Source organism: Idiotropiscis lumnitzeri, chromosome 1, assembly GCF_059441095.1.
Source record: "Idiotropiscis lumnitzeri isolate Australia: NSW breed Sydney's pygmy pipehorse chromosome 1, RoL_Ilum_1.0, whole genome shotgun sequence".
NCBI classification, from domain to species: Eukaryota; Metazoa; Chordata; class Actinopteri; order Syngnathiformes; family Syngnathidae; genus Idiotropiscis; species Idiotropiscis lumnitzeri.
In genome coordinates, this window is record NC_142391.1 from 40,198,771 (window position 1) to 40,218,799 (window position 20,029).

Genomic DNA, 20,029 nt, shown 5'->3' on the forward strand with positions numbered 1-20,029 from the left:
TCGCCTCCACGTAGGGCTTTATTTATTTATTTATTGATTGATTGATCGATCGATCGATCGATCGATTGATTGATTGGTTTTCAAAGACTAAACATGAGAAGGAAATAATACAATTTACTTCACAGTGACGATTTTGAAAACTAGATATATGAAATGAAAAAATAAAATAAAAAATAAAACAATGCCAGGGTTCTTAAAAAATGAAGAAACATTGAGAATATTAAAATTGCAATAAGGAAACAGGAAAACAATGGGAAAATTTTGATTTAACAAACAAACAACAACAACAAAAAAACCAACACATTTTATCCCGCCCTTCATATCAGCCGGTAATGATATACTCCTTAACACGAAGAATTAAACGCTTACCAATTTCCCCACCTTTTCAATATTTAAAGTAAGAGACAATTCTCTTAACTTTATTCAAACGAAATGTTACCTATGATTTTGGGCAGTATTGGGTGTTTATCCACTTGGCATTACGATTCAGATTGAAGAGCGTCATTATTGCGATTATTGTAGAAATGCGCCTTAGACGCACGCGCTCACAAAAAATGGCCACTCTAAATATGCGTGGCATCTTTTATTATTCGAGAAAACCCCTAATCTTCACCTTAGATATTTCTAAATAAGTGCAAATTACTCGAGTTGGTATGGCGTCCCTGTTTTATGGAGGCAACTGAAACTACCATGTACACTAGATGGCAGTACACAGTAACGAAAAGTCTACTGCAGAGTAATAGTCAAGTTAATTGGAGAAAAGACGGTAGAAATGTTGACATTGCATTTTATTCATTCAAAGCAAACGTATTTTCAACCCCTCTCCCATTTTTATAGTCCAAATATTTTCAAGGGCTTTACATACATTCCCCAATTACATTTTTATTTTCAAAAATGTAGAAATTGAGAAAAGAAATTCACACAAAACAAAATGTTATCTCTATCTGCAATACAGCAATTAAGAGATTTATTCCCTGCATTTTATATCCTACCCCCAAAGTATACACCTGACTGAGGGTGATGTAAAGTAAACCAATAGCTATTAAGAGTGACCAAAAATGCAAACTTGTAAAGATGTTTTCTTTTATATTTCAACAGATGTTATAGATAAGATAATTCCATTGACAAGAACTTTGGATTTAAAAGGGAAAAAAAGCAGCTACAACTGTTATATGACTGCTGTGGTCAGCAGTTGACACACCAATATATTTGCAATATTTAAAAACATTTTATTAAAAATGTCTTTGGCAATCCTTTAAATAATGTTCAGAAATCATTTAGGGTTTAATCAAAAGCTAAAAACGGAATAACTGTGGTGGTAGCTGTTGCTGTGCTGAGTCCAATAACGCTACCATTAGTTGCTATGGTGACAGGAAGCTTAAGCATAAAATGATGATTTGGTGATGATATTGCAAGAAACAGAGAAGCTCCGAGGCACAAAGTGAGTTTCCTTCATAATGTCTTCATGTCTGCAGCTTGAATTGGAAAGAATTGGTGCACCAGTTGTTTGTGTCACAATTAAGCATGGTCCGCTCTGTGAAGGTCACGTTCCCCACTGCATCAATCAGGATAATTGTATTGGTTCTGAAAGAACAAACAATACAAAAATAAAAACACAACTCAGATAGGAATGGGGTCATTTATACAGTTAATTTGCTTAATTTGATGCAGTGATTGTATCAGGCAGTGACTGTGCTTGCACCTGAGCCTTAGCCGGGGGGGATGCTTGATATCTGGTGTTAGCAATAGTAACCAACCTGGTGCCATAATCAGGAGTTCGAACGCACACGGCTGACAGAGCCTGGATCATGGACTTGCTGTAACCCACACCTTGGCTCTCCTGAGCGGGATCGGGTGAATTTCTGTCGAACAGACACAATATCGAAGATATGGGTTCTTCGGGTTTGACTTACAATCTTATGACTAGGCTGCGTCTTTTTCTCCAAGTACCAAAGCTGTCCAAGTCTAAATTTGTACATGGAAACTTTTATACTATTTTGTAACTACTTAAAATGTACAATTAATGTGGAAGTGGCCACAATGAAAAAGTAGCATGTGTGGAAATAATAGCAATGCAAAACCGTTCAAAAATCCAACTGATGACCTCACATGACTCTTGCGCATGAGCCTCGATGATGTATTGCTAATCACTGGCTAGAAGAGTTAATTATCAAGTGATCTAAGACTGATAAAGCAGCCGGCTCTAAATGATCCCATATGCACACATATTTAGGATAGAACTACATTTAAAGCACTACATTAAAATACAGTTTTAAAAACTTTTAGAATGTTCAGATGTGGTGTATTGGGAATTGTGAAAGTCTGGTTTACACGTACAGATCCTCATTATTAAGTACACCCAGCAGCTCTTGTACAAGTCCATCACAGGACAGTGACTGGTTGTTGACAATGTTGGTGAAGTGCCGCTTGCCTTGTAGCAGTTTCTTCCAAGGGGTGTCTAGAAGTGAGTTACTCAAGCTGTATATTCCTGTGTAAAGGCACATCAAAAATGGGAATAGGGTGGTTACATTGGACACATCACTGCGATCAACTTAAAAAAAAAAAAACACAGGCAGAGAGGAGGGTAAAAGTCAATACTCTTTCTTCAGAAACACACCAAACAGACCTGGTTTTAGATGGATGGGTTCAGTGCTGCCTCTGTTTCCATAGTAACACACATGATCTTGTTTGGTTCTACAGCAGAGATCATAAAATAAAAAATTAAATACATCATCTGAATAACAGAGTTGCTAATATACTAATATAATGTTTTCAAATGACAACAAAAGCAATAGGACTATATTAAAGGAGTCACCTGATTGGAAAATTTTTTTTTTTTTGGGGTGAAAGGCAGAATCAGTCGGGTGCTTTATACAGTTGAATGTATTAATGAGTGAAATTCCGGGGAATTTAAAATGTGAGGATTTTAGATTTAAGGCTATTAGCCAATATTAATGTTGATCTAATTCAATATATAAATGACAGCAGTATACATAACTAGTTGTCTTAAACAATTTATTTAGTACAGTGGGCTGCCATTAACTGTGAGAGATAAGGAACAGGTATAGCGAATAGAGAAAATCCACATATAATTGATGCCCATTGAAATGCATTGGAGAAAAAAAACTTAATGCTGATAAAGCTCTAGTTGGACATTAACATTTCCACAAAACACGCCAGAAAATACGCACTAATTGAAAAAAAATCAGTAGGTGAATCTGCAGGTGCGGAACCGCGAGCATGCGGGGGTCCACCGTCATGGTATACAAAGACAGACTATTTATAGAAAACATTAAGTCTCAATGAATGGGGGCAACCGTGTCAGCATTAAGGAGAAGCAACAACAGAAGTCTAAATCCTTTGATCAAGAAGGACCTCTTTTTTTTTTATGTCAATTTAGTGACAAATCAGCTACACGCATCAGCCAACAGGAAATGTGCCGCAGCACAACAATCAAACTGGAAAGACAAAAATATGAACATTATTCCATGTGCGGGTGACAATATGGGTACAACACATTTTAAAGGCCAAGCTAAAAGACAAAAAGAAAAACAGGGCATATTACTTCACCTAGCACCGTTAACATCTGTCTCTACAATTCCATCTTGCTGTAAGAAAACAATCAATCAAGAAAAAACAGCCCGTGCTAATATATTGATATGAATAATTAACAATGCCCATCTTAGTAAAAAAAAAATCTTTCACTACATTTCAATTGTAGTTTAGCACTCTACAGAAAGTAATTTATTAATCCAGAAAATTACTGATAAAAATAATAATAATGAAATTTAAAAAAAAAAAGACCATTAACTGGGATAGTTATCTTGCACCTTATTTTAAGGGTCATGCAACCCTCTGCATCCCATTTCTTATTGTCAATCTCACTGAAGAGAAAAGCAGACACTCATTTGCCACAGTTGATATGTTTGAATTCTGGCACTTTGGAATGTCTTTCTGACTTCACAAGAGCTGCCATCTTCTGTGCAAATTGCGTGTGCAACAACTGTTGAGAATTGTTATGTAGGAACACATCACATACAACGCTATTGTGGTGAGACAATTTATATTCAAGTATGATAACAGCATGTTACTTGGTTTTTCACTTTCCACGACTGCAGGCATGGACTGATGTGATACAGAAGCCACTGAATGGTCAAATGTGTGCAAGGGGACAGTCTAAATAATTGAAACGAAATGCAATACGCTAACAAGACCCACTAAAAAAAAACAAGGCTTTCCCACCACTTTGATGTCCTAAATTGATCAGCATAAATGACTTGGAAGTCGGCATTGAAGGAAAACGAGCCATTTCTGCTTATTAAACGAGCAAGAAGAAGCAAAGAAGCATAGGTCCATAGTTATGCTTTGACGAGAGAACAGCAGGACGTCAAAGCCACAGAGCAGAGGCACCGAGAATGAGGAGTGAAGCGAAGAAAACAGGCTTTTACTGATCTGTGTGAGTGAAGTAATCGGCATACAGGCTGGGAGACCGCTAATGAAGAGTCCTCAAGATTGAAGCAACAAAGCACTTTCTTATTCACTATGAGCAGCGTACTTTCCTCAAATTAGATATAATTGATACCAGATCAGTAGAGCAAGATCATGAGCATGTATAGAAATAGCATCGATCAGGGATAATTTATTATCCCCCCCCCCTTTTTAATCAGCGTTAAACCATTTGTTTAATGCATTCTTTATTCTGTGGCCACTACAATTTTTATTTGGTCCATGTTGAATTCAAATTTCATGAAATGACCTGAATCACACCAGAGATCATTTCCAGCTGCAGTACACTGATTTGGTCGTGACCAGGGTTCAGATAGACTTCATAAATCAAGCATAGTATTATATTATTAATATCATCATCATCATGATTCTGTACATTGTTAAACAGTACTACTGATATTTACAAAAATAATAAATATAGAAAGGATTTCATATGGCACAATCAGGTTAAGCATCACATTTATTGAGTAGCTTTGTGGGGGACTACAATAACACAAAAGTATTCCAACGTAACATCAATAAAGAAAATGCTCAAAAAATGTTTTTCCTGGAAACGTCTATGTAGAAAAATGGCATTCGGCTCTCCTATTTGTAATAAAACACGGGCACATAAAAACAACTGATATGCCAAAGTCAACATTCGGATTTTTGTGGAATTGTTAAACCATCTCAAGAATGTGCTGGGATTGTGGACATTTCTGCTATTAAAACGTCCATTTAGCTCACATTAACGTCTAAAAACGTGTTCCCTACAATTTACTGTTATTTTAGCATCCGTCAATCAATCTTTAATGCAAGTGAATGAACATATCTGAAGCACACAGTTAAGCAGCTCAAACCAGAACTCAACCAAGTGCTACTGCTCATTGAGGCTGGATTTCTTGGTCTTTGAGTCGGAGTATAAGTCGCACCACTCCCCCCCAAAAAATGCATCAATAAAAATTAAAAAACAAAAGTCGGTCTGGAATATAAACCGCATTTTTTTCCGGAAAATGATTGTAGAAAACCTAAACCAAGACCAGTAGAGCTCGGACTTGCACCCAAAATCCCCATTCCCAAATCGTGTTGACAAGCAGCAATTTCAGGGTTTTGATTAGAAACTTCCACTTATAACTATAAAATATGAGTATTATTTTTAGATTCAAATGGTGTACCTTAACTAGAATCCCGCGAGTGCAAGCTCAATTTTAATATATACATTTTATATATGGTTTAGAAAAAAATCCAACTAATACAGCATTCAAACGCCAGCAAATAGTTTACTTACTTGAACTCTGCTGTGAGAAGGTTGAAGCCATTATACAGGTGACTTTCTGTTGAGACCTTCTTAAGGTAGGAATAACAGTCCAGGTCCTTTTCTACAAGGTAATTGGAAACAAGGAAACCTGCGGAACGGTAATGATAGATTGTAATTATTGTATTAATACTATACAAGTTATGCATTGAATAAAAGGAAGAATAAAGGAAAAAAACTCCCCGCCCCCTCCCAAAAAAAAATTAAAAAAAATCCATCCATTATCTTTTCCGCTTCTCCTCACAAGGGTCACGGGCGTGCTGGAGCCTATCCCAGCTGTCTTTGGGCAGTAGACAGGGTACACTCTGAACTGGTTGCCAGCTAATTGCAGGGCACACAACAAAAAATAAATAAATAAATATCACCTCTTCCTTGCGCATCTGGGTTGGGCCGTCCTTCCAGGTAGTTTGTGATTGCAGCTAGCTTCCCGTTCTTGGTGATCCCCAGCCATGATCCTCCTTCTTTACCATATTCCAGGTCTAGACCTGATTTGTGAGATATAAATGCAAGAACCGTTACCTTAAAAAGCACTTTTTTTCCCCCCATTGAAAGTACCAATGCTTTGGAGTGTTTAAGGGTGATCATTTGGTCATATGTCTTACTCAGATTTCTGTCACAGTTTATAACATATAGCTGGTTTGCATTACACCTCATAATGAAACAGAAATACAACAATGAAGTCTGAGCTGAAGGTACACAGCAACATTATACCACAGAGGGGGCTGCAGATCATTTTAGCTCTCAAAGCAGTATCTGGGGTTGTTGTTTTGTGTAGAGCATATCCCCTGACTTCAGAAGTCAGGGGAAAGGAAAGGTCATTTAAGTCTACTGCATCTGCAAGTGATCAATAAAGACAGGCCACTTAAACTGACACTGATACTGACCAGGAGAGCCAAATGAGCTCACTGCGCTAAAGGTGGACAGAAAGCTAGCCCATTCACTCGGGGAGCTGTAGCTTACTTCTGGTCTCATCATGCTACGTCTCCTTCAGGACCTCCCAGAGTCTCACGAATAAAACAGTGTCATTTATTACAGTCACATTGCATAAAAGCAGACATCGATCAAGGACCCACGGCTGAAGACCTGACCTGTATTACAAAGAGGACGAGGATGCCATCACTGCATTTTCTCCTCCAGAAGAAAAAAAAAAAGGATGATTGATGTTTCCTGCTATATGCTATAATGTGTATTGAGCATTAGTCAATTAAGTACAGTTCACTTCAGAAGGTGAGATCCTGTGACAGAGTGGAGAATTAGATTCTGGGGTGCAAGAGAGACCATTTCTTCATGATTTAAAGCCACTTAGCCTTGAATAAAGCTGCAGTCAAGGAAAGGTCAAAATCATATTTCTTTTGCATATTCTCTAACATCCTGTGGTGACAGAGCCTCAGGACTTGTGTTGTATTTGGTATGCCATTCATCTATAAAAACACAAACACTGGCGCCTTGTTAAACCTATTCAGCTCACCTTAGCAGGGACGCCTACTCACATCAGGGTATAAACTTTGGTCACAGAAAATGCAATATAAAGTATATTCGGCCTGCATTTTAAGAACTAAAATCAAAATGGGGGAATATACAATGAATGTCTTGTGAAAATGGAAGGAAATATTTTATTTGCCTTTATGTTTTAAGTTTTCTTTCTTCAGACAAGACTTTCATGTTTTGCAGATTTCGGCACAGTGTGACATACGACTTATGTTGAACTGAACAGTACTGAAAAGTTTGTGAGGCTGGAAAGCGCTGAGAGCCCTCAGCTTTGGTGTTCCAGTATGTTATTCGGATCCCCAAACTCCAACTTTGCTGCAACTGAGCTGTTGGTTTCAATTCGAACAAAATAAAGAAACAAAAAAAACAATGCCCGCTTTAAAAAAAAACATGCAAGCTGGCTTCTTACACACGTGGACGAGACTGTGGGTACCCTCTCGATGAAAGACAAACCCAGGAGATAACTTGAATCTGACAAAAGCAATATCTGATCTGTGAATGAATGAAAATTAGCCATCGCTTTTTTAAAAACAAAACTCTGAAACAGGCCTCATGTAGTGAGCTCCACCGGTGAATTTGTTGCTTCAAATTTACCATGACTTACCGCTGAGAATGTCACTATTGGTCCCCCAAAAGTCTGCAGCCTTTGATGGTCTGTTGTAGAGCTCATCTCTGTTTGCAGCCAAAATTAGCCTGGGAAGAGAGCGGTCATCTTGTTAGTATATTTGCTGATTCGCAAAGTCATTTGTCTACATTTCTCGAGAGAATTTACAAGTGCATCAACAATGGACCCACAAGATACTCAATCACATTTATATCAGAATTGTGTATCCAACTTCAAATGTTTGTCTTGGTGTAGAAGGATCACTCTCCATTAAAGGAGTTGTTTAACTAAGTTGTTGACCGAAAGCTGGAATTAAATAGACCTTCAATAAAAACCTGTAAAACTGAATAGCAAGTCTGCTTTAATGACTCACACAAACAATTATACAATATGTCCTACTTTTAATGTGTCATCTGAACCAAACAGACAAATCATTTCATTATTCTTACTCTTGGATAGACAATAAATGAAGTCTTCCTTAATTTTGGATAATTTATTTATTTTTTTTATTTTATTTTATTTTTTTCAAAATGAGGGGGGCTCACATTAATCCTGGGCAACAGCAAGACATAATTTGGTGAGGAGACTAAGATTCCAGTAGCCTCAATCTGATCTAAGACAGGTCAACCTACGTGCATCAAAGGCTAATCATGATAGCTTGTTGGCGCAGCACGATGTGAGCCTCTGCTGCTCCAGAAAACAAATTCTAATGATGCCACGCACAAGATCAAATGTTATCAGACTTGGTGGGCAAAATCACATTTGAGCAGAGATGGACACTGAAATTGCCTGTTGCACCAGGCCATGTTTGTGTTGGACATAAATCAGTTAACCTCAATCGGCTTGTTTATATACTCAGTTGTGAGTATGAACTGCATAGTTTTTTGTGGGTTTTTTCGGCCAGCCGTTATAAGTTAATTGTAATTTTGTTTTGGTTATTATTTATCGTAGGTGTGCCTTGAGACTGACAGGCAATCAGTCCAGTAATGATCAATGTTTTTTTTCCTTGGTGCAGGTCTGGAAAAATAATCAGTTAAAACTTTAGCATTGCTTTTTATAACTTTTAAGTATGCAGCTGTATTAAAGAATTGCAACATCACTGCTGTTGTAACTACTGGTCTATAAATAACACTGCTGTAGCTCAATGAGGACACACCACGTTTCACCTTTCCTCGGGTTGATGTCTGAGTCAGTGCACAAACACCTCTGATCTGATCTCCTTAGGCAGGGTCAGAATACCAGAGACAAGGACAGAGATGGACTTTTTCCAGGTAGGACGTTGGCCCTTAGCATTTGGGGCTTTTAAATAAAGCCCGGCTCCACATCACACTGTAATTCGTACAGATGGCTCATTGTGCAGTAGTGCACACGTCTGCATTGCTCACTAAAGGTCAAGCTTATGTACTTTCTACTTACAAAAGCACTAACAACAGTGTCCACAGTACATTAGGTAACAGAAAGCACTGGACTGCCACTATTCACCTGATTACGGAGCCCCTAAGGTGACATGGAGGTTAATAAAATTTTGCGTTCCCTCATAAAGATTTTGAGAGGGGTTTTTTTGCGTTGAAATCTAAAATATATGGGCATGCATAAACTTACCCCATCCCCTCACTCTCGCGTTTTCATGAACTCCCCTTTTTTTTTAGCCCGCGCAACGGTCCAGTAAAGTTGATATGAGTGTTTCATACATTTTGGGAACAAGTGTCTGCTTTTCTGAGTGACCTTTCAAAGTGAGAGACTTTCGATTTGCGAAGTTGAGTCTCCTTTGTAAAATCCTGGTTGATGTTTGCATGCAGTGAACTGATGTGTTGATGTGAAGCCTTGAAATGCACTAACATGTAAGGCATGCCATGAATGTGAAATATAAATATTTTAACGAGAAATATTTCACAACATTTTTTACAGCTGTTTTTCTGGATGGATGATAATGTTAATCTTTTAATGATTGAGGCAAATTTTGATTACCAAGATTGCTACGGTTATGCTTGCTACACTTTTTTAAAATTTATTTTTTTTTATTTTGTTTGTTGGTTTTGTTTTTTGTTGTCATCTGAGTGTTGAGAATGAAACTCGAGTTTCTTCACATAATCTGTCAACTAGGACGGTACCCCCTTGCTTTAAATATTGCTGCCATAATGAATTGGAGAATAATAATATAATTTCATGAACATTGAGGAGCAAGGTTATAAGAGTTTTGGATTTTTCATTTTAGTTCAGTTTTCATTTCGTTTTGACTTTTTATTTCTAATTCAGTTAGTTTTAATTATTTTTCACAATAGATTTGTTAGTTTTTTTTATTAGTTTTAGTTTTTCTGAAATGCTTGGTTTTAGTTTAGTTTTTATATTAGTTTTAGTTTTATGTAAAGTGGTATATTTGCCTGGTGCAAATTTTTTAAAGGTAACAATTATTGTAATTAATGCCGCAAAAAAAGATAACATTTGAAAATTTTATGAACTTACAAACAATAATGCTGAATAAACATTACAAATAAAACATAAGAAAAGTGCAGTGCATTAATGCTGCTTCTAAAGTCAAAATGCAGATGAAACACAACATACTGTAAACGTTGCTAAACTTAGTGGTTATAGCCTATGCACCCCTAAACACAGTTTAATTCAACTGTGATGTCTCAGACTGAAAACTGGATAGCACCAACACAATGACACAAACAAGTCTGACATCGTCACTGTCTGCTGAGCTAAAAGTAAAGTCAATGAAAAAAATACTAAGAAAACAATAAATAAATAAATAAGACTTATTGCTGCGAATACTACACACCGACCGAACCCGAATGTCTGGTACAGGCCCAGACAGTGACACTCGCCCGTTGTGAAACTCTTAGCGGCAATCAAAGGTTTTCATCGCTGATCACGAGCGCAAGTACGCAACAAACTAGATGCTAATGCGAATGCTTGTGACCCACCTATCACTTCAGTCATCAGCAAGCTGTTATGTTGTTACAAAAGCACAAGCGCTGCAACTGCTGTGATAAGGAGCAGCCAAGCTACCAAGGCAATGAATGTGCTTTGACAAACAGTCGTAAACTGCTCATTTTCAACAAATTTTCATGAAACTTACTTTTCGGTCAATACCAACAGCTGTGTTCAGAAGTTGTGAGCAGGGCGCACGCTACCACCTGACAAGCACGACTCGCTCAGCCCGACGAAACACCGGCAAATAAAATGTTATAATGTTTGATAAATGTTGTCTTTAAACAGCTTACCATAACTAAAATCCCGTGTTGCATTTTATTCAAAGGTCCTTGTTAATGTTATTGTGCAAAGCGAAACTTAAGCCACGATATCACGACAGTGCTTCTTCTTCGTGTGTTTAAACGTGTATTAATCAACCGGGATTATACCTTTGACTAAAATGCATCGTGGAATTCTAGTTAAGGCTTTTAAATTAAAATTTTAACACAGCCTCTATCCAACGTTCAATCATAATCATCTTGTAGATCACCCATTAACCCCAAAAAAAGAGGGACTACTGTATACAGAAAGAAATTTAATCTTAATGGGCATCAGTCAAGCATACATGACTTGAGTTCCTGATTGTAAAACGGCCACAAATATCGAGCACCAAGACGAGTACTGATAGCTTGAAATAAAGCAGGGTATCGACTCGATGCCGTGCGGGTATTGACCCGATACTATATGGGTATCGACTCGATACCATGGCCGCCGATATGGCTGTATTTTTTTTTCCATTTGATGAATGTTTTGAAAAACCTGTGAAGCAGTGAAGCCACAAACATGAAGCATGAAGTGGTGAGGAAACAATGCATTATCATTTGAGTAGCAAGTTAATTAGGTATTGCTTTACACCAAAATATGTGTTTGCGTTTCCATTTTAAGAGTTAACAGTAAAAATCTGTTTGAATTTAATTACAATCTTGAATATGACTTTTTTCCAGATTTTAGGGAACCACCCGAAGGCCATGGTTCCCTTCGGATTTTTCTATGTCGTTTAATGGTTCCATCCTATCCCCATCTCGCCTTGCATGTCTTTGGTCTGGTTCTCGATGATGTGCCAAAAAATAAACAGCAGAGTGTAACATGAATTTTCCTTGAGACTGTTATAATTATATAAAATACTTGGTAAAGATGGAATATTACCTGTAGGCATTTTTGGAGGCGGGCCGGGGGTCAAATTTAATAAAAATGATACACATGGATGTTGTGGGAGATGGGAGACAGGGTTTTACCCAGTCCACGTGCGCCGTCAAAAGCTGGTCATGTCTGCCAGTAAGAAGACAATAACATCAACAACCAAACAGAAACAAACATTTGTTCAGGGTGGTTGGGCTTGGTGTTTCGATATGTGGATATAGGGTATTGAGTTTGAAAATTCCAAAGAATAAGGTACTTTATTTTATGTAGATTTATTCAATTGAAATTGCAGATCACACGTGACTAATAAACGTGAATTTCAACTGATGAACACCAATCACTATGTTTTTTAGTAACTTTTCTACAAGTTTAAAAACAGACTGTACATAGTTTGAAACTGGTGACCATATGTTTACAATCGTCAACGTTACACAAAACATCAAAATGAGTTACTGTCGCACGATCAAACTGCAACTACAGTGCAAGTCAAGAACTACGTGGATAACAATTGAACTTGAATACACACTCTTCCTAGACAGTTAGCGGGCTGTGGATCCCTTTAAAACGGAACTGCAATGAAGACTTTTGGTGTGAAGATAAACCAGTACACGTAGTATTTGCTACTACCAAGTTATTTTTTTGGCCTCAAGGACTACACTGGCGATGCACGATGGCGATTATGAATGCAAGTGATTGAGGTAACAATGTTAAATAGTAAGAAATGTAATACCAGGCTAGACGTATATTTTACATAATGTATTTATTTTGAACGATCAATGAGGCCAGCTAACGTTAGCAACACTAGGATCGCTTACAGCAAATTGAGTAAAACAATAATGCAAATTTAGCAATCGTCCCCATTTGCAGAAGAAGAGTCGCAACTCGTGACTCACCGGTGGTAATCTTTTGAAGTGCAAAGTTTCTGTACAGCTGCAATTGCTTCTCTGCATGTAAAGCTAGCATTCCCGGTGGTGAGCTCGATTTACTAACTGCTCCGTCCCTTTGTTTTGCGTCGTAAGTGGCGAGTTCAACCTGCGTTCAACGTCCCGAATCTCGTCACCCTTGCCATTTAGGTACAAAACGAGCGCATTTTTATCCAAGGTCCAGAAAATCTGTTAGTATTACCTCCTACACAACTAAAGGCATTTGAATCTCATTAATATGTAATCAAGAGGAAGACTTGCCCCTTCTAAATCGTTTTTTTTTCTTCGCCCATGCGTGCTATTCAGGTATGTAAAAAGAACGCATTCTCATCTTCCCCCGCCCTCTTTGGGTCCTTTGTCGACGCCGATTGGTCAGTTCTGTTCCAGGAGTAAGTGAATAAAATTTTATTTCCGTTTCTTGTAATCACCAAAATAAAAGGAACATTAATGCTGTTTTAATTGTTTATTTAGTATTATTACTTTTTTTTTTTTTAGAAATATCGCGAAATCTTTTCTCATTGGACGGTTTAATCAAATTTGATATAATTGCCATCAGATATATCAGTACAGTGTAAATTACATTGAAGTTCTTGCATGATTATTTCAGTTGATATCACGTCCCTTTAACACAGTGGTTCTAAATGGGGGTCCTATAGTACCCCAGCAGGAACTTGACGGCACTTCAGAGGGTACGTGAGATTTTAAAATATATTTAAAAAGTAAACATAGCAGCAGCTGCCTCCCTCCACCAAGAATAACAACTCCTCAATGAAGCACAAGCTTAAGTGTCTCAAAATTAATGTTCAGTGTTGATATTTGGTAATGTTGTCAGTCTTCTTTTAATTATTAAATAGTATTTCTGAAAAACTATTTCAAGTCAACTTTTTTGCAGACCCTGTTTCTATTTAAAATTAAGTTAATGGTTTCATTTGAAAACAGATCCAATTACTAGGATACCAAACCAGGACGCTTTATGTCGACCATTATTTTATGTGCGCAAATCTTTATTTATATTTAAGTTGATTCGTTCTTTCTTTTGTTTTTAAGTTATCTTTCCATCTTTCCATTGCCGTTACTGATAATATGGCACGTTTTCTTTCTTTCTTTTTTTTTTTTATAAAAAGGCTAGTTGGGGGTACTTGGCTGAAAATACACAATTCATAGGGTGTACATCAATGAAAATAGTTTGCCAACCACTGCTTTAACACAATAATCTATTGAGGGAGCATTTGACCCTTTTATTGGAGCTCCCCATAACACGTACAACATATCTATCTTGACATTGAGAAACACAACCAAACAAAAAAGCGTAGCTATATTGTTCGACTTAAATTTGACAGAAAATATGTATTATCTATAAAAACCTCTCTGGCTTTTAGTTTTGAAAAACTTTTTCATGCAGCAATTCTTAATGTTTTTTTTGTTCCCGACTTCCGGCTTGCTCAATCACGGGTTGCCACAGTGAATCAGTGGCATGGCATTTGGCACATTTTTTTATATATTTTGCTTGGGACCTGTATTGCATCGGCATTAGGCATTGGGGCACTGGTCAGGAATAAAAGATTGGCCACTGAAACTCTAAATCAAGAAAGGATTGCAAGCAGGGGAAAACTCCTGGATTTTCCCCCCGTTCCAATTCCTGAGTGAATTCTGAACAATGGGAAAAAACAATTATAATAATAAACAGTCAGAGGGTTGACTTAATTATTTTGTTCCTGAAAACATTGTATGTTTACAATCCATTATCCAACATTTTCATCAATCATTTGCGGGTGGCGGTGGGCGGAGACACTACCACTGTCTTGTGTCTGACAGCATCCTCTGTTTTGGATGAGAGGGATCTCGCCTGCCTTTTATACTCCGCGACGCCACCACCATTTGCAATTATTCAACAACACAACCAAGTTACAACTTTTCAATCAATGCTTGATCATTTTCGTACGTTTTGTGCAAGTATTGCATTACACCAAAGGCAAGTGAACGCACCATCTGAGATTAGTCAGGTTGACAGAGAAGGTCCGCAGCTGCTAAACTGCATCCAAAAAGCGTACTACAGCGACTCATTCAATCCAAGGGACTATTGCTCATCATCTCGCAGGAGCTCATCGCGTCCCTAAAGGAGGATGGACTGGACAAACTGAGGTAAAAGCAATGCAGTCCATTGCATTGTCGCGCAAATCCATGTGCCAATTGAGCTTTCCCGAGCTTGCACCACCAAGTTGTAGTCCGTGCCTTACAACTCACTATAAAAAAGGGGGCGTTGTGAAGGCAATTGTCAACTACAATGAGATATATTGGGAAGGCAATGATGCGTCTTGATGAGCTGTAGTACGCTTGTGTCCGATCCCCGCTCATTAATATGACACAGTTTTGTTTAATAGCCTGCCGAGTTGCGCTAGCTACTACTATATAAATATATTAATTTGTGGGTTAATTTCCCTAATTGGTCTCCGTTTTTGGAACGAGCTGCCAATCATCTCATCCATTATTATTTAATTGTTCCCACTGTACTGAATCTTAAAGCGTAAAATGTCCTTATCAGAAGATGGGGCGTCTGTCGGAGGCAGGACGCGTTTTCTGTGCTGCTGTAGTGTCATATTCAGACTTATGTAGTTAAACGACCAAAAAGCAGGTCGAGAAAATGCCCTAAATAACGATATCCACATATTCATTTTTGTTTCATACCCAGCTTTCAAGTGGAGGGAGGGCTGAATGATTTCAATTAACGTAATTGTGCTTGAGCACTTTTTACAACCACTTCTTCGTGAGCCTAGAGTCAAGACCCACATGCTGTGGCCTGCTTTGAAGTGTTGTATGACAGAACAAATGTTGAGATGTTAGGGTTTGTTCAGAATAATTATATGAATAATTATAACAGACTATTTTAGTAGCCCGATTCAATAATGTCATTCTTGCTTTATCCCTTTAACATGCCAATTCATGTTATTATTAATATCCATCAAACCATTATCTGTACCGCTTCTGCTCACAAGGCTCCGGGGTTCAACCTGAACTGGTTGCCAGCCAATCACAGGGCACACAGAGAAAAACAACCATCCAGTCTCACACTCATACCTAGTGGCAATTCAGAATGCCCAATCGAGTCTACCATGCATGTTCTTGGAATGTGTGAGGAAACCGGAGTACCCGGAGAAAACCCACGCATGCACAAGGTGCACATGCAAACTCCACACAGGAAGGCCGGCACTGGAATCAATCCTACAACTGCTGCACCGTGAGGCCATCGGGCTAACCAGTCGCCCACCATGCCACCCGTTATTATTAATATCATATGGATAATTTTTCCATATAGAGCATCAAATTTATTAGGAACATAAGCGTAATTTATTAGCCTAGTTCAATTATAAACCGTATAAACTAGGTAAAGGAGGTGAATATCCATGAAAGGGATCCAACAAAATATGTTGATATTTGTTAAAATGGATTTTAATCTTGATGACTCTCTTTCGGGAATTCATCATTCTCACCCTTGGCCCGTCTTAAAGGTTAAAATGTCCCTTTTTTTTTTGCGGTCCTGATTTGACTTGGGGCTAGGTTCGACCTTGTGTTCTTTAAAGTGCGAATTTACTGATATGATGTGGTGTCTGAAACTGTCAGTTCTCTGGCAGAGTTCCTCATTCGGATTTGAATACACAATAAAAGCTGGTTCTTGTCAGCTGGCTTGTGCGTATTATGTGAGCATGCCCTGACATGTCATGGCACCATCGGGGTATGACTCCTTTAATTGAGCATGATTTGTATACTTGAAGCATCCCCGTATATTTCTTGTATTTGGCTGTTATATATTCAGAAGCACAGAAGGTACAGATTCAAGACATGTTAGCAGTAGTTGTCTTCACTGTGAAGTCCTTTTCATACTTCCCCATGGGACTGCAACCATGATATAGTATTTACTATTTAACATCATGTTCCTTCAGGAGATGATTAAAAATAGAAGTCACAAATTCATTTTTGCCTCAGTTTTGGGTATTCAGGCTATTTTTCTTGGATGCATCACAGCATGCAAAATAGAGCTGAATTTTCTTTTTTACAGTATTGCATGTGGAAGAATTCTGCCTATTATTTTCTTTTGAGTTAATTGAAAAATGGCTCTTGCCTTTCATCAAATTGTGTCCGTGATGATTATGATGATTATATTTATAATTTATTTAATCAACGGCAGACACTACCAGGTGTTTTCCGATGTTATCTCCCAATTTAAAAAAATCAACCTGTGTTTCGGATCGGTCCCCTCTGCACTAGATTGTGCCTGTCATGAATGACCTGAGAGGCAATATAGAAACTAGAACAAGCCCAGTTTTAGTGCTCCTTGACTTAAGTGGAGCTTTTGGTGGATATTTTTCAAATGTATTTTTTTACAGTTTAAACACATTTTATAATTGTATTTACAGTAAATCATATATCACAGACAAATAATTTTATATCAACATAAATTGATTTTCGAAAAATCAGCTAGGGAACTACGGTATTCTTTTTTAACTTTTATTTGCAACCACATGGGAATGTCATCAGTGAGGCACACCGCCCACTTCCGCAGTTACTGTGATGCATGGCTTTACGCTGCTATATGTCTCCTGACGACTTAAGAGAAATAGATGCCCTTGTTAACTATATTTTGACCATTAAGGCATGCATAGCAGACCAGGATAACGCACAGGTTTTAATGATCGGTTCTGAGGCAAATTAATTGCTCGATTAAATTGTCACAGACTCCGTTTACAATTTGTTCATATTTGGCTTAAGTTCAAAATTCAGCTTTTTCAGTCCTACTGAATTATCCATTATACGTCATTTTACATTACATTGGATTCATATCTTTAATAGATTAATTTTCATTTTAATTTTTAATTTCCCTCTTGTTCCAAAAGTGTGGTGTCATACTTTAGCATTTGCCATGGTTTGATTATCACTACCTGTATATTTCCTTTTGGGTTGCACGCTAAACACTGTGCATAAAACCACTTCCTGTACTTCTGTACTACAAAGAACAAAATTCCTTACGTTTGAGCATGTGCAGGGTGTCCCGTGCGATTAGGGTGTTCTGATCTACATATATGATCGGCATATATTTGGGTTAGAAAGTCATTGTCTATGACTGCATGTAAATGTAGTCTAAGACGACGTAGTCTGACTGTTTACATGCAGTCAATAAACTTTTTAAAACCCAAATATAGTCAGTATTTTGGTTTTGTATCGCAATGCTCTGATTGCACATGCACAACCACAAGGAATCGCCCGCGTTGTGGCACAGGGAGTGCTCGTATGCCCCGTGTGTGGCGCACAACCCACTGGAAATATACACGTAGTGATAAACAATACATGGCAACAAATAGCGTCAATACAACACCACACTTTTGGAGCGAGGAGGAAGACAGGAAGGAAGCGGAACAACAAGTGGAGATGTGTGTGTGTGTATTTTAGAGTTCATTGATGGTTCTATAATTTACCAATGTGTTGCATTTAAAAAAATAGATTAAAAAATACTGTTGTTTTTCTTGGTTCTTTAGCTATCTTTTATTCATGTGGGCTTTGCTCTGCCTCAAGTATTTCCTCATCAATGGTGTTCCCTGACAGTTTTATCATCATACTGTCACTCAAACAGTCATGCCGCTGCGTGTGTGCGCAGGCGGGAAGGGGGGCACAGCCGGGGAGAAACGAACCCCTCCGGGCCCCACCTCATCAATGCCACAAATGGAAAATACTATTTTCCAAGGCCCTTGTGAGTCTTGGATCCTGAAAATTGACATGCCTCTTCTTTTCCTTAAAGCACTGTTTTGCATGTGCTTTTTTTCCCCCATTTTTTATTTTTTTATTTTTGGACCCTGCACTGTTTATACGAGTCGTGCTGTATGAATTAATGTACTTATTCATGTCATTATTTTAAAGAGGCCTGACAGTCATGCTGCAGCCTTTTTATTGCTTGACAGACAATTAATATCGCCATGTTACAATTGGAATACAATATTCAAACTTGTCCGGTTGGTGCTTTCTCTTGCATCAATTTACTCGTTCATATCTCATAATGTAGTGGAGGTTGAGGTGGAACTAATATTTTCATAATTGCTCCCTCACTGTCACTTATCATTGACACACCTGCCTGAGCACTGCGAGCGTCTGGCAAAGTTCCGTCTGTTACAGGTTTCAGTTTCTGCTAAGCTGTAAGACCAGTGATGTGCAGATTGATGGTCGTATCGCACGTTGTATCCATAACTTTTTTAACCCAGTTTAACCCGCTTCTCTGCAAATATTTAATAACTGTGCAATTTTGGAGGTTTTTCATAAATGCAATTATTGGGTCATTTTTTTTTTATACAAGAACTGTTCTCACAGCTAGATTCTCCGCCTATGACTTGGGAGCTTGGCTGTGGGCAGATCCGCCATTTTCAAGCCACGACAAGACAGCGTCTGAAGCATTACATTATCACATCTAAGCCAAAAGGTTGGCAGATCTGCATTCAGTTTGGTTGTATGCATCGATCGGCTTTCGCTTACGTAACACCGCTCGAGTTGTTAACGACGTTGTTGATGCTCATGGCGGTTAATTGATGCATGATGTCTATTTATGTGTGGGCTACTATTTGAGAATATATTTAGCCTTAAATTGTTCCATCGCATTAATGCAATTGCACTACATTTATTTCTTGTTTCTCCTTTCAATAATATGATTTAAATGAATTAGTTTGAGGACAGGAATTGTAATAAAAACATACTGTTGTGAACCATCCAAGGTGTAGGTACACTACACCAAAAGACATTTTGAAATGACCGCTGCATCAGCAAGTAGCACAAACTACCCAATATATTAAAATGAATGGGAAGGTCACAATAAAACACAACTAATTGTGGAGGATTTCCATCAGGTACTTAATGGTTTGTGACCCGTTAGAGAAGTTTTGACCTTGTTCATTGTCTGCTATAAAGGAGACTATTAGAAACCCCCTTTGCATATCATTATAAATATTCTGCTTAACAATGTGAGCGACTGTTAATGTTATTCATATTATTGTTATTCCTACCTCATTATAATTTCATGTTCAGTGTAGCATTTCATTAGCAAGGTTGCATGGGGGTTGTTGA

At 37.9% G+C, this 20,029-nt stretch overlaps 2 protein-coding genes across 11 annotated transcripts in view; one reads left to right on the plus strand and one right to left on the minus strand.

The window, feature by feature from the left end:
• Nucleotides 1-1,061: 1,061 nt before the first annotated feature.
• On the minus strand, nucleotides 1,062-13,247 carry tango2 (transport and golgi organization 2 homolog (Drosophila)). The gene is made up of 9 exons (XM_088300840.1): nucleotides 12,902-13,247; nucleotides 12,015-12,137; nucleotides 7,893-7,981; nucleotides 6,166-6,285; nucleotides 5,774-5,891; nucleotides 2,627-2,694; nucleotides 2,338-2,488; nucleotides 1,758-1,862; nucleotides 1,062-1,584 (listed from the first exon to the last, which is right to left on the minus strand). The coding sequence occupies exons 2-9, from the start codon at nucleotides 12,068-12,070 to the stop codon at nucleotides 1,464-1,466; spliced, it is 828 nt and encodes a 275-aa protein (XP_088156966.1). The 5' UTR covers nucleotides 12,071-12,137; nucleotides 12,902-13,247; the 3' UTR covers nucleotides 1,062-1,463.
• Nucleotides 13,248-14,774: 1,527 nt separating this feature from the next.
• Nucleotides 14,775-20,029, plus strand: part of arvcfb (ARVCF delta catenin family member b) — a 181,385-nt gene continuing 176,130 nt past the window's right edge. For all 10 annotated transcript variants that reach the window (XM_088300854.1, XM_088300916.1, XM_088300899.1 and 7 more), the window contains exon 1: nucleotides 14,775-15,073. The gene's annotated coding sequence lies outside the window, so the exon portion shown is untranslated. The remainder of the gene's footprint in view (nucleotides 15,074-20,029) is intronic.